Source organism: Falco biarmicus, chromosome 6 (assembly GCF_023638135.1).
Source record: "Falco biarmicus isolate bFalBia1 chromosome 6, bFalBia1.pri, whole genome shotgun sequence".
Classification (NCBI taxonomy): domain Eukaryota; kingdom Metazoa; phylum Chordata; class Aves; order Falconiformes; family Falconidae; genus Falco; species Falco biarmicus.
In genome coordinates, this window is record NC_079293.1 from 82,349,591 (window position 1) to 82,371,413 (window position 21,823).

The 21,823-nt window shown below is 40.4% G+C and overlaps 1 protein-coding gene across 2 annotated transcripts; it reads right to left on the minus strand.

Moving 5' to 3' along the window:
- Window positions 1-6,031: 6,031 nt before the first annotated feature.
- Window positions 6,032-20,766, minus strand: GNG4 (G protein subunit gamma 4). Of its 2 annotated transcripts, XM_056344705.1 has the most exons (4): window positions 20,614-20,761; window positions 16,918-17,062; window positions 13,729-13,834; window positions 6,032-6,787 (listed from the first exon to the last, which is right to left on the minus strand). In XM_056344705.1, exons 3-4 carry the CDS (start codon window positions 13,822-13,824, stop codon window positions 6,659-6,661), a joined length of 225 nt encoding a protein of 74 aa, XP_056200680.1. In that variant the 5' UTR covers window positions 13,825-13,834; window positions 16,918-17,062; window positions 20,614-20,761; the 3' UTR covers window positions 6,032-6,658. The 2 variants fall into 2 exon arrangements, with proteins under 2 accessions (XP_056200680.1, XP_056200681.1); XM_056344706.1 differs by lacking the exon at window positions 16,918-17,062 and having other exon boundaries at window positions 20,614-20,766.
- Between the last annotated feature and the right edge of the window lie 1,057 nt (window positions 20,767-21,823).

Sequence of the window (21,823 nt, forward strand, 5' to 3'; positions counted from 1 at the left end):
CTCACATTCCTCCAGGATACTGCGGAGCTACTTTGTGAAGCAATCTGTGATGAGCACCACAGAGAAGCTCTTCAGGGAATAGTTCTACACTGAAAGTAGAATTTGTGAGTAAATCAGGCCTGGGGCTACACAATCAATAAAGACACCAAAATAGTATTGAGTAACTGCTCATTAACTGAGCGTTGCCTATACTGTGCCTTGTGGGAATTCCTGCAATGGCAATCTGGAACAGTGCTGCATAAAAATGAGAAAGGCAAATGGAAGATGCATAAGCAAATTTAACTCTGACATTTCTTAAATGAGCGCTTAACTTAGCTTCTTCAATGCTCTTTTAATGTATTTTTTGCATTTATTCAGATTCTGTTTAAATATCCTCAGATGTGCTCGCATCCTTGCTGCACGTATTTGTTTAGCTGGTATGGGCAGAACTGTAAAGAAATATAATCACTTTTACTGCCTTGTAATTTCTCACAAATAGGTATCTCAGACCTGCTCTCCATAGTTATTTTCCAGAGTCTGAAACAAATTCCCAGAACAAAACATGCAAGTGCTGTCTGAGAAAGAAGGCCAGACCTCAGAAAGGCTATTTAACATTCTTTATGTTCTTAATGCTTCTGTCAAGGTATTTTTTCATAAGAATCTTAGCATCTGAAGTTTTTTCATTTGATCTTTTAAGGATATGACTAACACATTCATATCACCACTGCAGACACACATATATTGGAAATCCGTGTGTTGTGTTCAGGTGAGTAGGATAAAAGCTGGTGTGCTCTCTGGGGGAAACCTGTCAGACAAGAATCGGTACAAGAACCATGGAAGTGAACAGTCTTTGGAACAAGAAAGTTAAGGATAATTTACAGCCGAAAGTCAGGTGAGCCACACTTGCCAGAGAGAGGCTGCTACACTGTAAAGATCTTTAAAGTCACTGCTACTTGAAAGGTTTTTAAAAAGTCACAGTGGTTCTTTTCTACAAAGTTTGGCTCGTTCCTTCCTTTCACTGAAAAAAATTGTGCATCTCTTTAGAGCAGGCTATAGAAAGAATGAAAGGCTCAGGTATGCAGCCTGAAGTTCAAAGGCACAACGTGAGATGCTATGCAACAAATAGATTTTGTGGAACAGGTGGTCTTTCGGAACACATTCTTACGCCATGCCTAGTGCATTTTCCATTAAATGCTATTCTAAGTGTAAGCTCTGTTCTGGCTGCTTACTTATCCCATGGGGTGCGAGGAAGTATTTGGACTATCCTCCAGTAACTGGAAAAAAAACCCAGCAGCCAGGAGCAAAGTTTGAATGCGAAGGAATAGTGCAGCAGTCAGTCACGCGAAATCTGTTGCACGGCTCTGCGAAGAGGAAGGCAAAAAGGAGAGATGGTTAGTGCTCACTGTGCTGGGGACCCGCCTGGCCTAGAGCCAGGCCTGCCAGCTGCCTGCAGTCCGATCACCTGCTCAGGGGAGCGAAAGGCAAAAGCCTAAGTGGTGGCACAGCGGCGATGAGGAGCAGGCAGCGGAGTCACATGTGAAACTGGAAAACAAAATTCAAGAAAGGAGTACAAAGCAACTCCAATGGATGCACTCAAAGATTTCCACAACTCTTCCAAGTGCTTTTTAGCTGGACACCTGACCTATTTAACCAAATCATGTATTTGACTTTCGTCTTTTCCTAAACTGAGCAGTCTGGAACTGAAGCGTGAGGTTGAACCATGCCCCGGCAGCACCACAGCGACAGGCGATGCCTTACACTGTACGGACCACCAAAACAGAAGCGCTGGCTCTCTCTTTCTGAGAGCGTGTGCATTAATTTAAAGTCCTCCTTTGAGGTCATTTCTAATTGACACTGGCGTTTTTTCTGTTTCAGTCGGCTGTTTATCACTTTATCAGTAGGTGGCAGTAACAGACGATCCTGTGCAATTTCCACTTGGAATTTGGGAAAGAAAAGACCCTATTTTAGGGTTTTGTTTTGTTCACAAAGTGTGAGTGGTGTAAACGTACTTGACAAACTCAGATGTACATCTTCCTCTAACAGACAGAAAAGTTGATCCCACACGAGTTCTAGTATTTATGGCTGTACTTAATTTAATAGTGCCATAAAGCTGAATTCAACTAGATGCTAATGTACAATGTTTATTCCAAATATCATTCTTCCTAAAGATTAAATATGCAGATGCCTGTAACATTTTATATAGCGTGTATTCTGGTAATTGTGCCCACTATTTTTCATTCATTGCAGTACTATTTTAGTCGGTCTAATGACCAAGTATTCTAAGTTTTCAGTACAAGAAACCTCTATTTCTTAGGAACAACTTCTCCCCCAAGTTTTCTTTCGTCTCCTTGAAGAAACAAATCCAGATTCTGATGCAGACCCAAAGGAAATCCGTAACTACAGCATTTTCTAGGAGAATTATGTATACAGATTTTTACTCCTATGCAATTAAGAAATAGGAAAAACTATATAATTGGGTCCTCCCAAAGTACATCTTTTGTTACTCTTTTGAAATCAGAAATTCAACTGGATGAATGACTGCTATATTAAAGTTCCAGGCTTTCATATGCACCTGTACAGAACGTTGTTATTAAACTGCTCTTTCCTTCCACTGGAGCTGATCCTAATGCAAGTCACTGCAAAAATGCTTTGTTAATGACATCCTTCCGAATCAGTTGGCAACACCTCCTGTGTTTACCCTTGTATCACCGACAGCAAAGCTTGTGTTTATTTTAATCTATGGTGTGACCTAGAATAGCTTAAATTAAACTTCCATTTTTCTCCCTTCCTTCAACCATGATTTTGTAGAGGCTAGACTAAAAATCTTGCCAATCAGCACCAGCCAAGCACCCTGCTACTAATCTAATACATGGTGTAGGAAGCAAAGAAGGGGAATTGGGTATGTAATAGAGGGAAACAGTTTTTAGCATTGAAATGATAACATTTTAAATTCAAGGTAAACCAAGGAGATTAATCTGAGGAATGCAAAACAGCCAGCTCCACAAGTGCTACTGACATGTTATAATTTACCATTAATCTACCCTTGGGAAGTCTCATTTCATCACAGCAGCAAGCACTAGGGTATGAAGAAAGGATCGCCAATAACGTGTCAAAAACTCCTTGAATCCAGCTTCTGTTCCAAAGTTCTCATTCCATCAGGTGACAGCCCCAACTCACACTGTTAACAGGGAGCCTGCATTATTTTCAGGGCCTGAAACACAAAGCGACAAGCCTAATGGCATATGAAATAAAACAGAGAGAGAGAACAACACTAGGGTGGTAACAGGCCTGGTCTTGTTCTCATTGGAGTGGGAATCACATCAGACTGTTTGAGGAAAATAACAACTCGTTGCTTCAGCCTACAGGAAACCTTACTTTTAAACAAAGCCACATTTTGGAAGGCATCTTTTTTTAAAAATCATGCTAAACTTCATGATAGAATATGTTTTTATTTTTAGAAAAATATCCAAGAACTTCCAGGTATTTTTGTGTAGAGTTTGAGCATGAAATTTAACTATAAATAGCAGATTAACTTAACCACCTCAAAGGTCAAAGCAGCAAAAAATACAATAGTGACAAAGTCATTTCATGGTTTGGAGGGATTGGAGAAAAAGGCATTCTTTTAAATGTTGATTTGTGGATCAAGCCGGCATCAAAAAAGACAGATGATGCCATTCTCTTCAGAGAGTCAGTATTTTGATGGTGTTCTCAATTATTAAGTCATATATTCTTATGTGATCCAAAGCTGTTACAGTTATTTTGAACCGCTGATATTCCAGGTGTGTGTGCCCCTGCCCCTTCAAATTAGTAATTTACCAGTAGTATATATTCATTCAAGGAACTGGTAAATGAGGCCCAATGATATCAGAGAAAGCTGCCCTGTTTTCCACTAAGGAGTTATGTTTCCATGGTTTAACCTCTTCAGTTCCATTACAGACATCTGCTAAAATAAATACACAATTTATGGCAGTCCATGTGTTTCCTTTTTTAAAATTAGACGCGTGAAACCACAGATACAAAATTTTTTACCTGATGAAAGAAACCACCAACATGGAAACCAGCTATGAAAACCCTAAAAGTCCAACATGTTCACAACTACTTGAAGAAAAATTTTGGAGAAAAAACTTAACTTTGAAACAATTACATTCCCCTCTCCTGAATAATACTACTGGATTTTTGTAAAGGCAGCTCTTGTCACTAGCCATGCTCAAAACTACTGTGAAATGTTTCAATCTCAAGACCTCAGATGCTAAAGCTAATTGGAAACAGAAAGCAAGCTGTTTGCAATACTGTAATAAGCTGTGGCAATTTTGTTATTTTAGACTGGAACGTTAATGATGAGCCACAAACGCAAGTTGTTACAAAGCCTTTGAGGATAAAGCCGTATGCCCTATATTCCCCTCTCATGCTGTTCCAGTTAAAGCCATACATGCGGAAGGACAAATGAAAATGTTGCCATGGTGATCAGAGCAGTTACCAAATCATGTACAGTGTAGGAAGGATTCCCTAAAGATCCTTATTAAGCATTTTGTTGCTCCTTTTTAACAAATATTTTCAGAAGCCCATTTTTATTTCACTGTCAATAAAATAGCTACTCTGTTAGCTAAAGCCTATTTCTCTACCCTCAAAATAAATCTGAACACATCATGCATTAAGAAATATTCTTGTTGAAAGTTAGGAATGGGAATCTTAACCTAAAAACTTTGAAATAGGAACCAAGGGCAAACCTAGCCCAGACAAGAGCTGTTCAAGACATCTGAATGTTTTTCAGAATCGGCACTGTGAAGCAGCTCTGCGCCTACTAGACTACTGGTGTCTTCAGCTGCCAAGCTAAAACCGAAACCTTTAAATGAAAGATGTCCCAAAAGCCTGTTGGTTAGAAGGAATGTCATTTTTTTTCAGAGTAACATCACAAGAACTAAATTCACATCGAAGTTCTCTGTTAGACACACGTGTTGAATGATCTGGCCGGAGCAGATCCACAGCCCAAAGCCACCTGTCCCATGTGACTAGACTGGTAGCTGAAAGCAGTTGGGTGCAGCACATTATCCAAGTCGATTGGCAAAGAAAACAAAAGCTGTTGAATGCAGACATCTTGTATTGCCACTGCACAGAACAGTACAACAAACATTAACAGAAACTGCTAGAAATAAGCTGGAGCATGTATGTGCACATCAGGCTAAATGCAGTTTCTTATTTATTATTATTTAAAAATGCCCTTTTTTAGCATCTAAATTCAGCATTTTAGCATATCCTAGGGCCATCAGTTGCTCAGCTGGTCTTTGCCTTGCAGGTATTTAAGATGCTAACGAAACAGGAGTTTGCACAGAGGACGCATGCTGCATTATGGGTGGCTGTTCAGAGCCTCCGCTCACCCAGACTAGTGCAGTTTTCCACCGAAACCATCTCCTGCCTTACGCACGGGGCCGACTTCACAGGCATTTTTTCCAAGGAGCGATGCTTCCAGTACACTGACCCACTGTACATACAAACTACTGCAGCGAGAGAACTCTCCTAACATACCAGACCAGAGAGGAGCTTTCACTTTTTTTTTTTTAAGGAAGAGAATTAAAAAAAAAAAAAGGAAAAAGCCTATCATGTAACAGTTGTTTCCACCAGATGCCTTGATTGAGCTTAATTTTACTTATTGAAGGCAACAGATCAGACATATTCCATACCTCACTCTTCTCCTCTCACTGCATTTTAAACAGTCAAACCAAAAAACCTCCCAGAACCTCCAGAAATTACTTGCTGATAACTTATCTCATGATTAATCTGTGGCTGCAAAATCTACAAACTTAATAGCACAGTGGTCTCGCTGTGTATTCTAGAAAAACGTTCATTTACCATTACTCTCCCTCCCTGTAAAGTCTTGCTCTCATCGACAAAAGCACCAAACGCTGCTTAGAAAATGCTATCCCCCTCCCTGTAGTGATCAGGGCAGATTTACACCCTCCACTAAGACCCTTAGGAACAGCGGATATATTACCGTTCAGTTTCCTTTCTAAACTAATTTAAATCATTATCATCCAAAAGAAGATGCAAGCAGCCATGTTTCTCTACGGTTTTATTGATGCAATCCCGGTGTGCAACTATACATCTTCATTTTTCCTGTAGTTACAATGTTGCTTTACTAAGGTTGTTTCTGTAGTCGTTTATTACAGTCTTCAGAAAACATATTTATAAACACCACTTACTTTGTAAGACTAATCATTCCAAACATCATAAATCACTGGGATTTTTTCCTAAATAGTGCTACTTCACGAAAGGTCACACTACTCTTTTTAGATATAGATTTGTAAAGGCAAATGAATTAAATTCACCTACCGAAGAAAAGTAAGAATGTTAAAAATAGCTTCAATAAATGGTATGACTCATTTAGGTCTCAGAAAAATCTATGACTGGCAAAGATATCTACCACTTGATACTGTACTCAATGCCTCCATTAAAACCAAAAGGATCTTTATGAAGAACTGAAATTAAGCTTGTACATTGGTCCAAAAGATAAGGATTACCTTGAATTTTTTGAAAAAAATTTTACCAGAAAATGTACTACCTCCTAAAAATATTGTAATTATAAGCTAAATATTGATATCTGAAGGAAAAAAAAAGCTAAAACCAAAAGCGTGCAATACTGATACCAAATTTCAGTAGAAGACATTTTTAATTGAAAACTGACTCAAAGGATAGTACAAAAGAGTTTCTTCTCCCTAAAGGGATTTTCAGATGCAGGCACTGGAATAATAAGGGGATCTTCTCCAATATGAGCGTCACAATATGCCAATAAATCTGCTGCAGCCTTGGATACCTAATAGAAGAAAAGAGAGAACTACTGTAACACTTAATTCTGAACCAATCCGCACTGCATAAATATTCTTCACATATCATATGATAATGGAGGCTATCATAATTTAGGAGTCGATTGGTTTGTCCTTTAAATTACTAGGGACCACAATTCTGAATTTGCTCTTACTAGGCCTAGTAATCCTTAAATACATTTTATCTAACATAGTGACATGAGATGGTATCAATTTATATGATTTGTGTTCAGTTGTTGCTCTCCATCGGAAGGAAGGTCAGGAGCATGTCCTCATTAAAACATGTATATGCTGATGGCCCATAAGCAATAGGGATTCTCCTTGAAGCGTGTGTTCCTGTAGAGGCCGCCTGCTTCAACTCCTATTCCCAGTCTTTCTTCCCACGATTGTAAGGTTTTCCACAGGCTGCCTCTCTACCCTTTGCTGCTCTGGATGCAAAACAAACAAAAAGTGTTCTTTAGGCACATGACCATGGGATTAAAAGAAATGAAAAATTGGGAGAAACACTTCATCATCATGTGTCATAGCTCTCATTTAAGCTAAACATTGCTCTTTTCAATCAAGTCAGACTAGTACCTTCCGCTTAGTAAGTTATTCTAAGTAGCACCTTATTCACAGCATTAAACTTAAGCATTACTTCAGTATTTTTGTCTTACTATTTTTATACTTCTAAAATGAACAATTCTGAAGTCTTTAAATTCAGAATGTTGGTTTACACTTACTGGAAAGTCCTACAGAATATAACAGTGTGTTGGCATACAACATATTTTGCACGAAATAAAAAATGGAATATTAAAACATTTCAGTTGTAGCTGAAGCCTTGTAATCTTTGCGGCTTTGTGCCATAAGATTTTTACCAGAAAATGGTAAACATTAGGCCACTGTGACTTTTTTTTTCCCAAGAATTTAGAATGTATATATGAAAGTTTTTTTCTGCTCAGTTAGCAAGGTATTTACCACCATCTGTATCTCTTTGCTTTGTTTAGTTATTGTGTTTCCAATATTATGATAGCTGAGAAAATTAGACAGGAAGTCTTTACAAAAAAGCCTTTTCTCTGACCAGCATGACAGCTTCTCCCAAGTCAAACACTGAAATTGGCATGTTTGCACAACTATAGTGAAGAGGAAAAACAAATCGGATTTCTGGTATTTTTCTAGCAGGTGTGTCATCACTGTTAGCTTTACCTTCCCCACACCCTGCTTGCTTTGGCATGAGTACAGCCTGTAGTAGGCTTCAAATTATGAAATTTAAATTAACTTCTGGAAGAAAATAACTGACTTTATTTCTAAAAATATGCCTTTGTAGAATGCTCGAACCCATAAAGTACCTAGAGGAAGCAAAGATGTTTAGTTCACTTAAAATTAGTCTGCCATTGAACTGGCCTGTAAGACAAAAGGGTGGGCAGACACTATGGTGAACAATAGATTGCTGGGCCAGCGCAAAGCAGGAGACCGAGTGCTAAACTGAGCGAACGAGCACTGATATTCAGAAGGACCAGTGCTTCTCAGAAGAGAAGCAGGTCAAACAAAAATGTTGGAAAATTACTTCAAAGTACAAAGGATTATAATTCTTTTCGGAAATATGTCAGTTAGCTACTTGCTAAGCAATGACAGAATAATGAGGCTTAGGGTGTGAAGGCATGTCTAGAATAGAGGAAGAACCGTAATGAACAGAAAACTTAGGAATCCTATCATATTCCCAATTTTCATTTAAATTTACCTGTGAATTTTTAAAAAGCAGATTCTCCAAAGAAAGACACAATGTAGATGGACTATGAAATTCCTATCAAACCCAAAAGAGATCAAAAGACAGAAAGCATACTTTTCTTTGCTAAGGACCTGTGTTTGTACCTCAGCAAAGTATGAACTAGTATAGAATGCACCGACTGAAGAGGAGGTTAGCATGTTTCCAGTAATGTCAGGAGGAATGAACCACCACAGCATTTTGGAGAAGTACTTTCAAGTAATGGCAATCACTAGTACACTCAAAATTTGTTTAACATACATGTTTTCACTTTTCTATCATCCTTCAAGCTCAGCTGCTTGTCAAATTCAGGCAGTTCTATGCTCCGATTAATTTAACAGCTGGTCCTGAACTCCTGCATTCAAACAGAGCAAGCTAAACACAGAGCCACAGGTGCCCACAAATAGCTCAATGACATTTTCAGTGCTGTGTCATCATAAACGTTACTGCCATAAAGCCGAATGGAGAGCTAGTCTGATTCTCTGGGGCACCGAGACAGGGTTTATTAATGATGCCCAGTACATTTCATCTTCCAACTATCAACCTAATGAATAAGTTATTTTATTCATGAAACCACCAAATTTTTTTGAGTAGACTGACCCTACAAGAGCAGAGAACCAACACTGGACTTCAACAGACCGACCTTCCCATAACTGTCTTCTTTGCTCTACATATGGCTAAGCAACATCAGCCCGAGTATACTGCTCTTCATCTGATGGAAGAGAAGTACAACTGGAATCATCATTCTCAGAAGGGATAAACCCATTGAGTAAAATTTTCCTATAGGTTTCTCTACATATTACTGTGCTTTGCCATCACATAACAATAAAAAGGATTTTCACTAGCAAAAGCACAACATAAATTTTTACACCTAACTTGTCCTCTAATGCTGGTAGGAATGCCACGAAGCACAGCCAGCACTTTCTTCAACATCACAGTGCTTAAATCACAAATTAGTTTGCTCTTAGACAAGCCATAGTACAATTTAGTAGAAAACAAACCTGCAACAAGGAACTGAGGAACACGATCACATTTCAGCACGCTGTCACAAACTAAACCTGTACTAGGCCGTGTATTTTCATCCTTTAAAAAAATAAAAGCTTTGGGGAGGAGAAATACTACTACTAGGATTACATTAGTTATAAAACTGAATTATGGCCATTTCTTCACTAAAAGTGGACTACCTTAGGCTTGCACGGTGCAGTAATGACCACTCACTAACGGGAGTTACAATAGCTGACCACATTCCAGGAGCGATGAAAACATTGGTTCCTGTGGCTGTGAGCAGTGTTGGCAAAGTCAGAACTGCAGCCAAAAAAAGAGCAAAATACGATGCTGCCTCCAGCAAGTTTCCTGCTCAGTGTCATTATTCAGAACAACAGTGGGGGAAGACCTCTGCATTGAGCATTGCATTAAGGCTACAGCAGAGACAGCTGCTTTAGCATATGTCAGCACGTGGAGATTGCCTAATGGCCAATACTGTGGTTTGTTACTATGCAAAATAACGTGCTGATCATCCTGTTTGTGTCATGGAGGATGTTAAATGAAGGCCACTCTATCGTAGCTTTTACTCACCCTTAGGGTTATTTATAGCTGAATGCTGCTGGACAGTTTCAGAATAACTCTTACTAAGAATTAAAATAAACACATGTAATTTGAATATTCAAATGAAGCTAACACATTGACAATTTCAGCTCTCCTACGCGATACAGCTTGGTCTGCAGATTCAAAGTAACTTACACATATTGCAGAAGTGGCTAAAGAAAAAAAATCAGACTCCAGTTTGATTGATTAATTCTAGTAGAAAGTTAACATTTCATTTTTTTTAATCTTCTAAAGTACATAGACAGAGGGGATGGAGTATGTATCACGCTGACCTCACATTTTATACAACTCTTATGATTCTGTATAATGAAAAATAAACCTGGTTTGTCAAATTACCAGAAGAAAAAAAACCACAACAAAACACTCAACCCTGATGCTTTCAAGAATTCTCAGGAGGACTGTGGAATTTTACCATTGTATTTCAGAATAACAGAGGTGATAAAAACAGCCAAAGTTAGAATATAATCCTGTTAGCTGCACTAATAATTACAAGCTTCAATGACAGGGCAAAATGCTGCAATTACTATGTCATCTGTCTTGTCACGGATTGTGACTAATTACCATCCTTGCCATGACACCCACTCTGCTTATCCTTTACATCTAAAACAAAGAGATTCACGCACATTTATTGGCAATCCCACCACTTATCTCCCAACACTATTCAGAACCAGTTAGGAATATTTTCCACCTGATACACCAAAATTCTTAAATGTCAGAGCACTCCTTTTCTGCTTGCAAAGAGAAGATTAAATAGTGCTTTATTCTGGGGACAACTCTAGTAAAGCAACAATATTATCTTTGCTTTCTCAACTTTACTCCTAGCGTCTTCAGAAGATGCATTATTCTACTAGTCATGAGGCCACTGTTCATCTGATTTCATTTAATATTTTCTAGCTTGGAACCCGCACCTCCTCCTTCCTACTCCTCCATTTTAATTCTAGCCGTTCCTTCTGCGGGGAAGTAGGCAGGTTCAATTTACAATCCTTCTGGGATTCTTACAGTTCACAAAAACCTACTACAGTAATACTCCTTTCCAAGCACTGATCAATACACCAATAACGTCATCCTCCCCTTCTAAGTTGTTCTGTTTCTTTCACAGCTCAACAGTGAATTACCTTTGTGGAACCTCAAAACACTGTGCTGCTTGCTGCTCTGACTGGTTATAGGACTCGATTTTCAATTTTACATCAGTTGAAAAATTCAGAACACAGTGGGGAATGGGCAACTATCAACATACTTGTAACTAAAAGATTTTAATTGAGCAGACCCAAGTCTTGCTGCTTACAGCAGCTCCTGTGCGTGGAAAACAAAGTGCTTCTGTAGTAGAAAAATGAGCTGGAAATTCTGATTTCCCTAGTCAATAACACAGGCACCTTTTTAATGTTTACAATGTGGTCTTGTCTACTATGGGAATAACCACTTGGCTATAGCTACTTGCAAAACAGTGTTTAATTAAATTATTTGGAAAGCCCTGATCTTTTGTTAAATGTCTAACTAGTTTAAGTGGATGCAAAACACCACAAAAAAAGGAAGTAAGTTCATCTCTCTTCCTTTACAGTTATGATCTGAGAACTCAAAGTCTCCTGTTGAAACCACTGGGAAGTCTCTTGGTAAAATTTGGCTATATGGAAACACACACTTAACTGTTTCAAGATCAAAAAGCAAAGCAGATCTTGAGGGAATAAAAAGCCAACCGACGTCTTCTCACAATCCCTCATATACTTGTTCAAAGAAATTCTAGAAATCAAGACATAAACATTTTGCAAATTGTCTTTGGTTTATGTTAGCACAGGAACCCTCAGACTACTGAAACACATCAGATTTTCTTTGGTGCCTTTTTGGTCCCAAGCTGTTCTGAGAGGTGAAATAATTGCACTTCCAAGCTATCTTGTTTTTTAGGCCTGCCACGCTTGCTAATAACTGTGTTCTTTTTAATTAAACTAACTATAAAAAGAACCTATGTCTCTCTTACATATGTAATTAAGAATGTTATACATCTAACTAATGAAGCTATCTGCATAAATGAGCTAATGATGTGGTATGTGAATGTTACCACTGATTATATAAAAGCAAGTTTAAGACAATCTACTAAGTATCAGCAATTTCAACTTCTAATAAATTGGGCCATGTTTTCCCAACCCTTCCCTCTGCCACTCACGCGCACCCGTTCCTTCTTGCCAGTTCTGCTGTTTGTGCAGCTGCAATGTGACCTGAATCAGGGGACTAACCCCACTGAACACTGAAGAGGCCAACCTTCCCTTACTGAAGGAAATATAAATACCTGTTCCTGTGAACAGGCATCTATTATGTGATTAATTTGTCAAGATACTACACAAGACAGAAACTATAGTTTTGCAAATTCAATGGTCTTACAAGACCTTGCTAAAAACTGCGACAAAATGGAGCAACTGAAATGTCTGCTTTCATATAAGCAATACTCATGTGAATTGCACTAATATTTCTGAATTATAAAATACTATCTTTCTAATTAGTGAGTTTATGATCTGATACCATTTTGAAATTGTTATTATATACTATTGTCTCCATGCTGACTACATACAGAATTTCAGCACGCTGGATGGATGGACAAACAGACTTGATTAAGATCACATGAAGAATTTAATGTACAACATTTCTAAATTGTGTTAGTGAGTTTGTAACCTCAGTTATAGTTTGTAACAACTCAGTTACAGTTGTTTGCAGAAAACCTGATATTTAAATCCATTCCTTTTATTCTAATCTTTCCATCTCTAAACTCTTCTTACTTGCAGAGGCTGGGTTTTTCATCCAAATAATTATTCCTTATTTTCAGAGGTATAGAGAGAGAGCACGCACAAAAGAGATGAGCATTGCTTTCTTAAAACTTTCTATGGCACTACTAGTTTTTAGTGCTTGATTTATTCACAAAATTTTAGCCTAGTGGAATGCAGAATGATGGGCAAGAATAATCCACAGGCTTTTCTGGTTAAAAATGTTGAGAACCTATGTTTAATAGTGTCTTTAGTTAAAACATTTAATCTACATAATCTACATACATTAAAGGCACGATAAAACTAAATCTCCACATACAACAGGCTACCAAGTGTGAAGAATCATAGCTGAACATCGCAACTATACATGTCTTCTGTGCAATGACATCTGTGCTAAAACAAAACAAAGCAAAGCAATTGAGCTCAGCTTATCGTTACTCAAAAGCACTGCAATACTTAAAGACTTATTCCAGTTCTCAAAGGAGGAGAACTGAGAAACCTGAGCTACGCTTATATTCAAGCTACAGGTGACAAAGAAGAGCACCTGTGCATCTGCCAGCTGATTTTAAATATTTCACAAAATATCGCTTTTGACAGACGTAAAAAGCACTCAATACAGAAGAAGACCAGAAGCCAGTCTTCAGAAATCACTTCAATCAAACCAAGCAGTTAGTACATAACTAATTCACAGTACTGAATATTGTTTCATAGCTCAACACAAATATTATTTTTTATTTCAGCTGACTGAGTCTTCCTGCAATATTAAAGGAAGGCTGTACCACAAACTAGTGAGTGAATTCAAAATATCAACAGTATGTCTAAGTTAGTTTACCTTCATCCTATCCATGTATGCTTCCATTTTTAATTGCTCCACAGCTTTCCTGGCTTGAGATATATTGGTTGTACTGTTTGCCACTAGTTCCTTCATTTTGTTTTTCCTAGAAGAGACAAAGTTGAGACAATTTAGAAGGGCAGGTAGCAAATACAGCAATCAGTGAGAGGACAGTTATCTGAAATCTAAGCACCCCTCACCCACCACATTGATACTGCCAGGCTGTAGGTCACAAATACAAACCAGACACCATTTATTTCTGTTATCTTGTTCAATGGCACCTTATTCCATTACATATTTGTGTTCTCAACTGCCAGTATTCAATCTGAATTCTGCAAATAATATACAAATGCAGAGCACATGGCCATTATTTCAGTGTAGAAATGGTTGCCCTGGTTCAGACTGCCAACGCAGAACAGCTGTTCACAAACAGTCCTTGCAGCCATTACGCAGGTTTGCTCCAGTTACACCTAGTAACATGAAAACAAGTTCAGAAATGTGTGCAATGGAAATGAACGCCACGCTGCTCTCACCAAGCATCAGGAGAGAATTTTAAGATAGAGAACAAGTCAAAATTCTGACTATAGATTTAAAGAGTTGAGAGATGAAGTAACAGATTAAGAAGAAATAACGTAGTTGCTTCCAACTTTTTGCTTACTCATCCCCGGTGAAGACGAAAGACAACTGATAACCAGTACACTATACTATACAATACAGGAATGCATTACTTTAAGAGATCTGCAGCTCTTGGGAAGGGACATCTATTTAAGGTACGTCAGCGTTTGGTTTTCTTGCATTGCTACTCCCTGAGGGCTTGAAGTCAACTGGCTATCATGGGGTCCTCAGCACTGTTACCAAATTATTTAAGATGATTACATTTGAACCTCAAATAAACTTACAACATACATGCCCTAGGTGGTCTACGTATTAGGAGACCTCGGGCTGACACCATTATGCAGCGCTGGTCCAGCACAAGTAACAGTTACTATTTTTCAGTCATAAGAAGTTGGGCTAAGCCCACATGGAAAGAAAGCTAAGACAAGATACAGATGACCTAGACAAGTCTGGTCCTAGACTAGTCCTGGACTAGTTATACTACCTAATAAGACTTAGGTGCTGAGGTTTCAATCAGCCAAAACATTCGCCTATGATCCTGTATATATGGTATGCCACAAGTGGCACTTGAAGCAAGATTAGTCTAACACCTAGTGTTAGAAGCCAATACAAAGTTAGGTGATGCAAAGGACACAGGGTGTGAGAAGCAGATGGGATGTAGGAGAAAACGCAAAAAAGGAGGCGTTTTGTATTGCTGCCAAAAGAGTTTTAGGCTCAGGTCTTTCAAAATGAGTACTTCCAACTTATTTCTGGACAAAACGTGAACACACCTAGAACTACACAACAGCTTACCTGACCCAATCACTGGGGTATAAGATAAAAACGGGAAATTAAGTAGGACACAGAAAATGCTCTTGTAAGAAAAAAAAAAAGTATATACAATGTCTTAAGCATTTTAAAGTACACAATCCAGAGTACAAAAAGAATGGAGGAATAACTTTCAAACTGCTTTGACTCCACAAAACACAGATGTTCAAAGATAAGGCAAAGATAGATGTTTCTTCTTTCTAAAACTGGCAACCTGTGCTGTAAAATGGGATGGTGGAATAGAGGAACCACACTCAACACTAACCTGCAGAGGCAAAACAATTTTTTCAGCACTTGTGTAAGTCTCAGCAGGGGAAATGCTACCTTAAAATACATTAATTGTGCCAAATAAAAATAGAGCTTTAATACATGCCAAGACAAAGAACAGGTTTTCTGTACACATGTCACTTGAATAGAATGCACGCTTCCCCCTTAATCTAAAATCATGTCAGAACACAGTAGCTTCTTTTCTTTTTTTTTTCTGTCTTGGTCTTTGTTTACAGTCTTTTAACTCATATTCCTCACAAGGCACAGGATTAAATACATGTGGAGGAACTGGCTTTTCATAAAATGCCATGTATGGTACAAAAACCCACAGCCAACTGTCTCCAAACAATTTTCACATTTGTTGTGACTTGTAGTGGACAAGCAGAAAGGATATGAGACATTCGCAAAAGCAGGAGGTTCTGAATTACAGCTCATCTCTGGACTTTTTGTTCAACTCAACCCCCTAGCTTTTAAGTCGTGACCTATCCATAAAGATAAGAATAAACACATTTATCTTTGTTTACAAAATGATACCCTCCCAAGTATGAATCATTTTAATTTTCTTATCATCTCCACAGCTAGACTACTAATGACCACTGAGCCAAAAAAGTCAAAGCTAAATGAAGTCACAGAGCCATTTGTACATTTGCCACAGTCCAAGCCCAGAGGCAAATTTAATTTTGAGTAATACATTTAAATTAAACTGAATTAAGCAGCTGAAACCCCATGAACAGTCCAGAGAATTCCAGATCTCCCAAGCTTTTCTGGCAATTCATTCACTCAACCCGTAAAAAACATTAGAGCTAGACAATTTGAACTGTCACTGGCTGCATCAAAGTTGGCGAGAACACTGTTTCTAGTACCTCCAGCTAGTTTTTAAGTATCCACTGAGTAAGAAATTAAGAGCATCACGGAATTTTGAAAAGGCTATCAGGCACAAAAACACTTCAAAAAATCCAAACCATGTTCCCAAAACAATGCCACAAACGTATGTCCTTACCTATATTCTGAAACAGCAAACGGGGGAAAATTTAAAAAAGAAAATGTGTACCTTCTCTGGTAAACTATTTCACAATATCAGAAAACAATCAGAGTAAGAGGCTTCATAAAAAGAACTTTTAACAAGAAAAATGTCTGGCACTGAGAGTTTCAGCCACTGGAGAAAATTTCCACTTATCCCAAGTAAAAGGTTTGTTTATACTCTGAAGCATAAACATTTGTTGTTCCAAATCCTGCTCCTACTCTGGCCTTTACATGCACTTAAATATTTAACTACCATATTTCTGGAAGTGCTTAGCATTCATTCAAATATCTAATCTCTTTTCTTCACACAGACAGTTCTGGTTCCAGAACTTTGTAAGAAGGATTTCTCCTGTTTCACATTTCACTTACCAAGCTACATATATCTCTGCCTTCTCTCACTCTCTGCAAATACAGTACATATTTGTGCATCAGTTAAGTTACATACGAAGTGATGTTGACAATGAGAATTGTACTCACTTTAAAACCAGTCTGCGATGAACTGGTCCTCTTTGCAGACAAAGCTTTGGCTGAGATCTGGTTCTGCTCTCCTTAGGACCTCTGATATTCTTTAATAACCTCAATATTCTTTCATGAAATAATATTGTTACTTAGAAAAAAAGCTCTGGAGAGAAAAAAGAAAATAATTACAGAAGAGTCTATTACACACCCTATCCCTAAACAACCATCCCGTGGAATGTTTGGAAGCCACCTCCTTCAAAAACCCTCTTGTGGGATCTCTCTCTGTTTGTTTTAAGGCTGCAACCTGACAAATGGCTCTGACCCTCTCTCCTAAGTAACCTTCTTTTAACTAGTCAGGTATTCCAGAGGCCTTTAGATCCCCAGGAGGGCACAATTAGCTTTGTATTGTATCTGTGGGGCTGCCTACAGAATCATAAAACAGTTTGGGTTGGAAAGAATCTTTAAAGGGCTCATCTAGTCCAACCTCCTGCAACGGGCAGGAACATCTCCAATACCTCGGTTGCTTAGAGCCCCATCCAGCCTGACCTTGAATGTTTCCATGGATGGGGCATCTATCACCTCTCTGGGCAACCTGGTCCAATCTTTCATCACCCTCATTAAAAAAAAATTTCTTCCCTTCGGCCTACTGCCACAGACCCTACAAAAAACTCTGTCTCCACCTTCCTTATAGGCCCCCTTTAAGTACTGAAGGGCCACAGTAAGGTCTCCCCAGGGCCTTTCCTTCTCCAACATGAACAGCCCCAGCTCTCTCACCCTTTCCCCACAGGAGAGGTGTTCCAGCCCTCTGATCACTGTTGTGGCCCTTCTCTGGACCTGCTCCCACAGCTCCATGCCTTTCCTGTGCTGGGGTCCCCACAGCTGGACACAGCGCTCCAGGTGGGGTCTCACCGGCATGGAGCAGCGGAACAGAATCACCCGCCTCGACCTGCTGGCCACGCTCCTTTTGATGCTCAAAAGCAATTCACTTCTCCCCATCTTTTAGAATACCTAAAAAGCCTTGAACCAGAAATTACTCAGCTGGGTTTGCTCATGTCCATTCCTGCTGTTTTTCCAGCAGCCCCCTATTAAGTTTGATCGATACAAGTCCTGATAATCACCGTAGTTACAGTAACTATGTTAGTGATCAGACTACGTGCAGTCTGCATGTTACTGATGCATGCCAGCGGACCTAGATTATATAGCGGCTCATTTATCCAGTGTATTTTTATGCAGTGCACTGAGCTCATTAATCTAGTCTCTGTGACTCCTTTCTTTACGCGAAACGCTGATTGCTTTAACAAAGAATAGTGACGGCAGCTACGCGGCCTTTTTCAGCCAAGTAGTTTCTGCTGACTGGCACACCGTGCTAGCCAGCCGCTTCCTAAAGCATTGCTCCTGAAAGCTGGGTAGCGACAACCTCCGAGCCAGCTGGATTTTCTGGGGTTTTGTTTTTTTTTTAACCTCACACAAACTTGATCTTTTTCTGGGTGGAGTCAACTCATTTGTACCAAAGATCTTAATCTCTAAGGTTCATGAAAATGCTCACAAAGAACAACTTTTCCTTATTTGTTTTTAGGATAGACTAGACTGTACCCAACAGCACTTCAAACGCCAACTTATCTTATGATAACCCAGGAAATTGCACAAATATTTGCACATACAGCTTGACCTTGCATAGGGGTAAGGAGTACAACCTACATTTACTGAACTCTAGAAACACTTGTTAGTAAAATGCAGAAAAAGCCTGAAAACTTGATAAACATAGAAACAAAATATAATTCTCAAGCTCTTCAGTACAGATTTCTACAAGCAACAGGGATGAAAAGCTGCACTCCAATTTCTCCCCCCCCCCCAACACTTCCAAGTATAACTTTAACACACCATACCAAAAAACTGCCCAGCAGAATTCAATCTAAAAAGCCCTAAACCCAGTTGCTGCCTATTACTTTCTTTCAGCAATCTAAAGCAATGGATCTGAAATTACTAGACCAGAGAACCTTGGAGTTCATGACTCTGAAAAACACCTTCTGCACAAGCTCTGTACTTCTTGGACCATGCAACACAACACAAAAGTCAACCCAATCATGCAACTAAGTCCCAGTGACAGTAGCAGGAATCATCCTTGAATCACATTCTAAATTGCAGAAGGACCACCACATTTCGTTACCCACTTGCAAATGCACCAGAAATATAAACAGCAAAATTAACAGCCTCACAGCTATTTGATGCAGAAGTAGCACATCAAAGGAATTTTAGGGGAACGAAAAAAACCACCAAAAGAGAAGAAAAGCGTGCGGGAGAAGAAGGTAAGTTCTACAGTTGCTCTTTTAGGTAAGAGAAACTTCAGAAATACCCCTGCACTAAGAGCATAAGCTATCTGTGCTAGCATCACCATCCACATGACATAGGCAATTTCCCCTTCATCTGCAGGGCACAAAGAGCCAAAGGGGACAGGAACAACGGCCCCTGCTATCTCAGTTTTTACTCCAAGATTTACCACACCTGATACAGCTCTGTAAACAGAGAGGGAGGCAAAGGAATCCTTTTGCTTTCTCTATCCCATGGCTGCACAAAGAAATAATAGAAAATTACTACAATTTTATATTCTGTCCACTATGAAAAAGCTTAGGAGCATAAGCAGAAATTATTGAAGCCAAGACTGTTGTTTATGATAAGGACAGAGTACAATTTTCATTCCATATATATGGCGACTACTGCTGATCGTGTAACAGCAAAGCAGCCAAACTTCACCAACTCAGTTTTTATCATAGGTACTACACCCAGTCCAACTGTCGAGTTCCAAAAATTCCTGCCACCATGCCCACATCTTTTATAAAAAAAAAAATCATCTTGCTTCTCAACATTTAAAAGCCTAAGGAAACAATGGCTGGACTGATGTGACATTTGACAAGGACAATCCTTTCGTGCAATTTATTTACCATTAGCATACAGGTTCTATGCACGTACAGGCCAGCAAGCCATCAGAAAGCCTGAAACAAAAAGTCGATTCCTACCTACTTTTTTACCTCTTCAGCTAACTTCAGAAGATGGTTGTGAGCTTTTAAAGAAATATACGTGGAAGTCTGAATTATTCCACTTAAATCTTGTTTAAAACGTACTCGAACCAGATTGTTACGTGTAGAGAACACGCCACCGAGGAGCTTGGTTTTATCACCTGCAGGGCAGACATGCGTTTCAAGTTGTTATTGCGAGTTTTCTGTCTGACTGCGCTCCCTTACTCGTTCTGCCGTGCAGCAGCTCCCAGCGCCGCACGTTCCTCGCTCCCGCCAGCAGTCAGACCGACTGACCCCCCCAGCAGTCACACCGACCCCGCCATCAGGGCGCGCCAGCCGCGGCGAAGCTGCCGCCGTCCCGCGCGTCCCCTCAGCCCGCCGAGGGACCAGGCGCCCGCGCGCCGGGCAGCGCCCGCCCCAGGGGCACCCGGGCTCACGGCAGCCTTCCCGGAGACGGACAACACCCCCCCGAAGCCAGCCCCAACCAAACCCAAAGGCCGGAGCTGACCTTTGCGGATAACGGGGTATTCCCCGCGCCCGCCGGGCTGCCAGCACCGTTGTTTACCGGCGGCCGGCGGGACCTGCCTGGCGGCGGGTTGCCCCGGTCACCAGAGCCGTCGCAGCGAGGGAGAAACCCCCGCCCCCAGCCCCGCTCCCGCCGCGGCCCGCCGGCTCAGTCCCCCCTCGCCCCACCCGGTACCTTCTCTCACACCTCCGGCGCGGCGGCGGGGTGTCCCCCGGCGCCCTCACCGTGCGGGGCCGGCGACGAGCAGGCGGCGGGCAGCGCGGCACATGGCGCGGCCGGCGCTGACGGGCGGGGTGGGGCCGCCGCCGCCTCACGCTCCCCCCACCGCCCCTCCCGCCCCGCGCAGGGCGGGAAGCTGCCGCTGCCCCTCAGAGGGAGGCGAGGCGCGGGCACGGCTCCGCGGCCCGGCCCGCCCGCGGGCTTTACCTCCCCCCGGGGCAGCGGCGGGCGGGCCCCCCCGTTTTCACTGCTGCAGCCCGGGCCCAGCCGGCGCCAGGGGTCAATCAATCACCTAAGTATTTCTAAAACATGGAACGGACAAAGCCTGTACGACCCATAGTGCCTATCTCCTCCTCACACCCAACAAACGAAGGATGAAGTAAAAAAAAAAAAAAAAAAAGGCCCAAAAGGAATCACTGTGGAAAAGGGAGAGCTAGGGCTCACCTTGTCAAGGCTGGTATGTCAGAATATGACGATTCAGCTTTATAGATCGGCTTTTACATACTTCTCCATTTCACATTTGAAAGCCAAGCATAAAGGTCAGTGGTAGTTAAAGTGCCAATTAACATTTTTAACCAAAATATTTGTCTGCTCCAATAATTAACACATTGGCAAAGTACCATCACTGCAATCTCATTTATTTTGTTCCTCAGTAAGGTGGCTGTTCCCTCTGGAAAGACAAACATTTGTCACCCTTTCCTTTTACCCTCCTGTCGGCACTTTTTCTCATTCCATCTTAATAAAGCAGATAGATACACGTCCAAGTCACATTTATTTTCTGTATGAAAGAGAACAGGGCAGAGCCCTTTTTAAAGGTGCTTTGGAGCAAGGGCTGCCTCTTCAAAGACTGAGTCAATGGCTTTTAGGGTGGTGGCTTGGGAGAAGGAAAGGCATCAGGAAGAGGATAAACATTACTGAATGTAAATAGGTAGGTTCACCGGTTTACCTTAACTAAAGTTCCAGAAACTGACTGGAAACTTACCTGGCCCACACTGCTGAAGGTTCCCTCACATTCAATTGCATCACCATTCTACAAAAGGCTCCATGCTATCAGACACAGAGCACATGTTTGGCAGTTCAAATAATCAGTTACAAAAAAAAACAAAAAAAAGTTACAAATATAAGTGGGGGAAATGGCTGTTTTGAAATGTATCTTCATCATGTA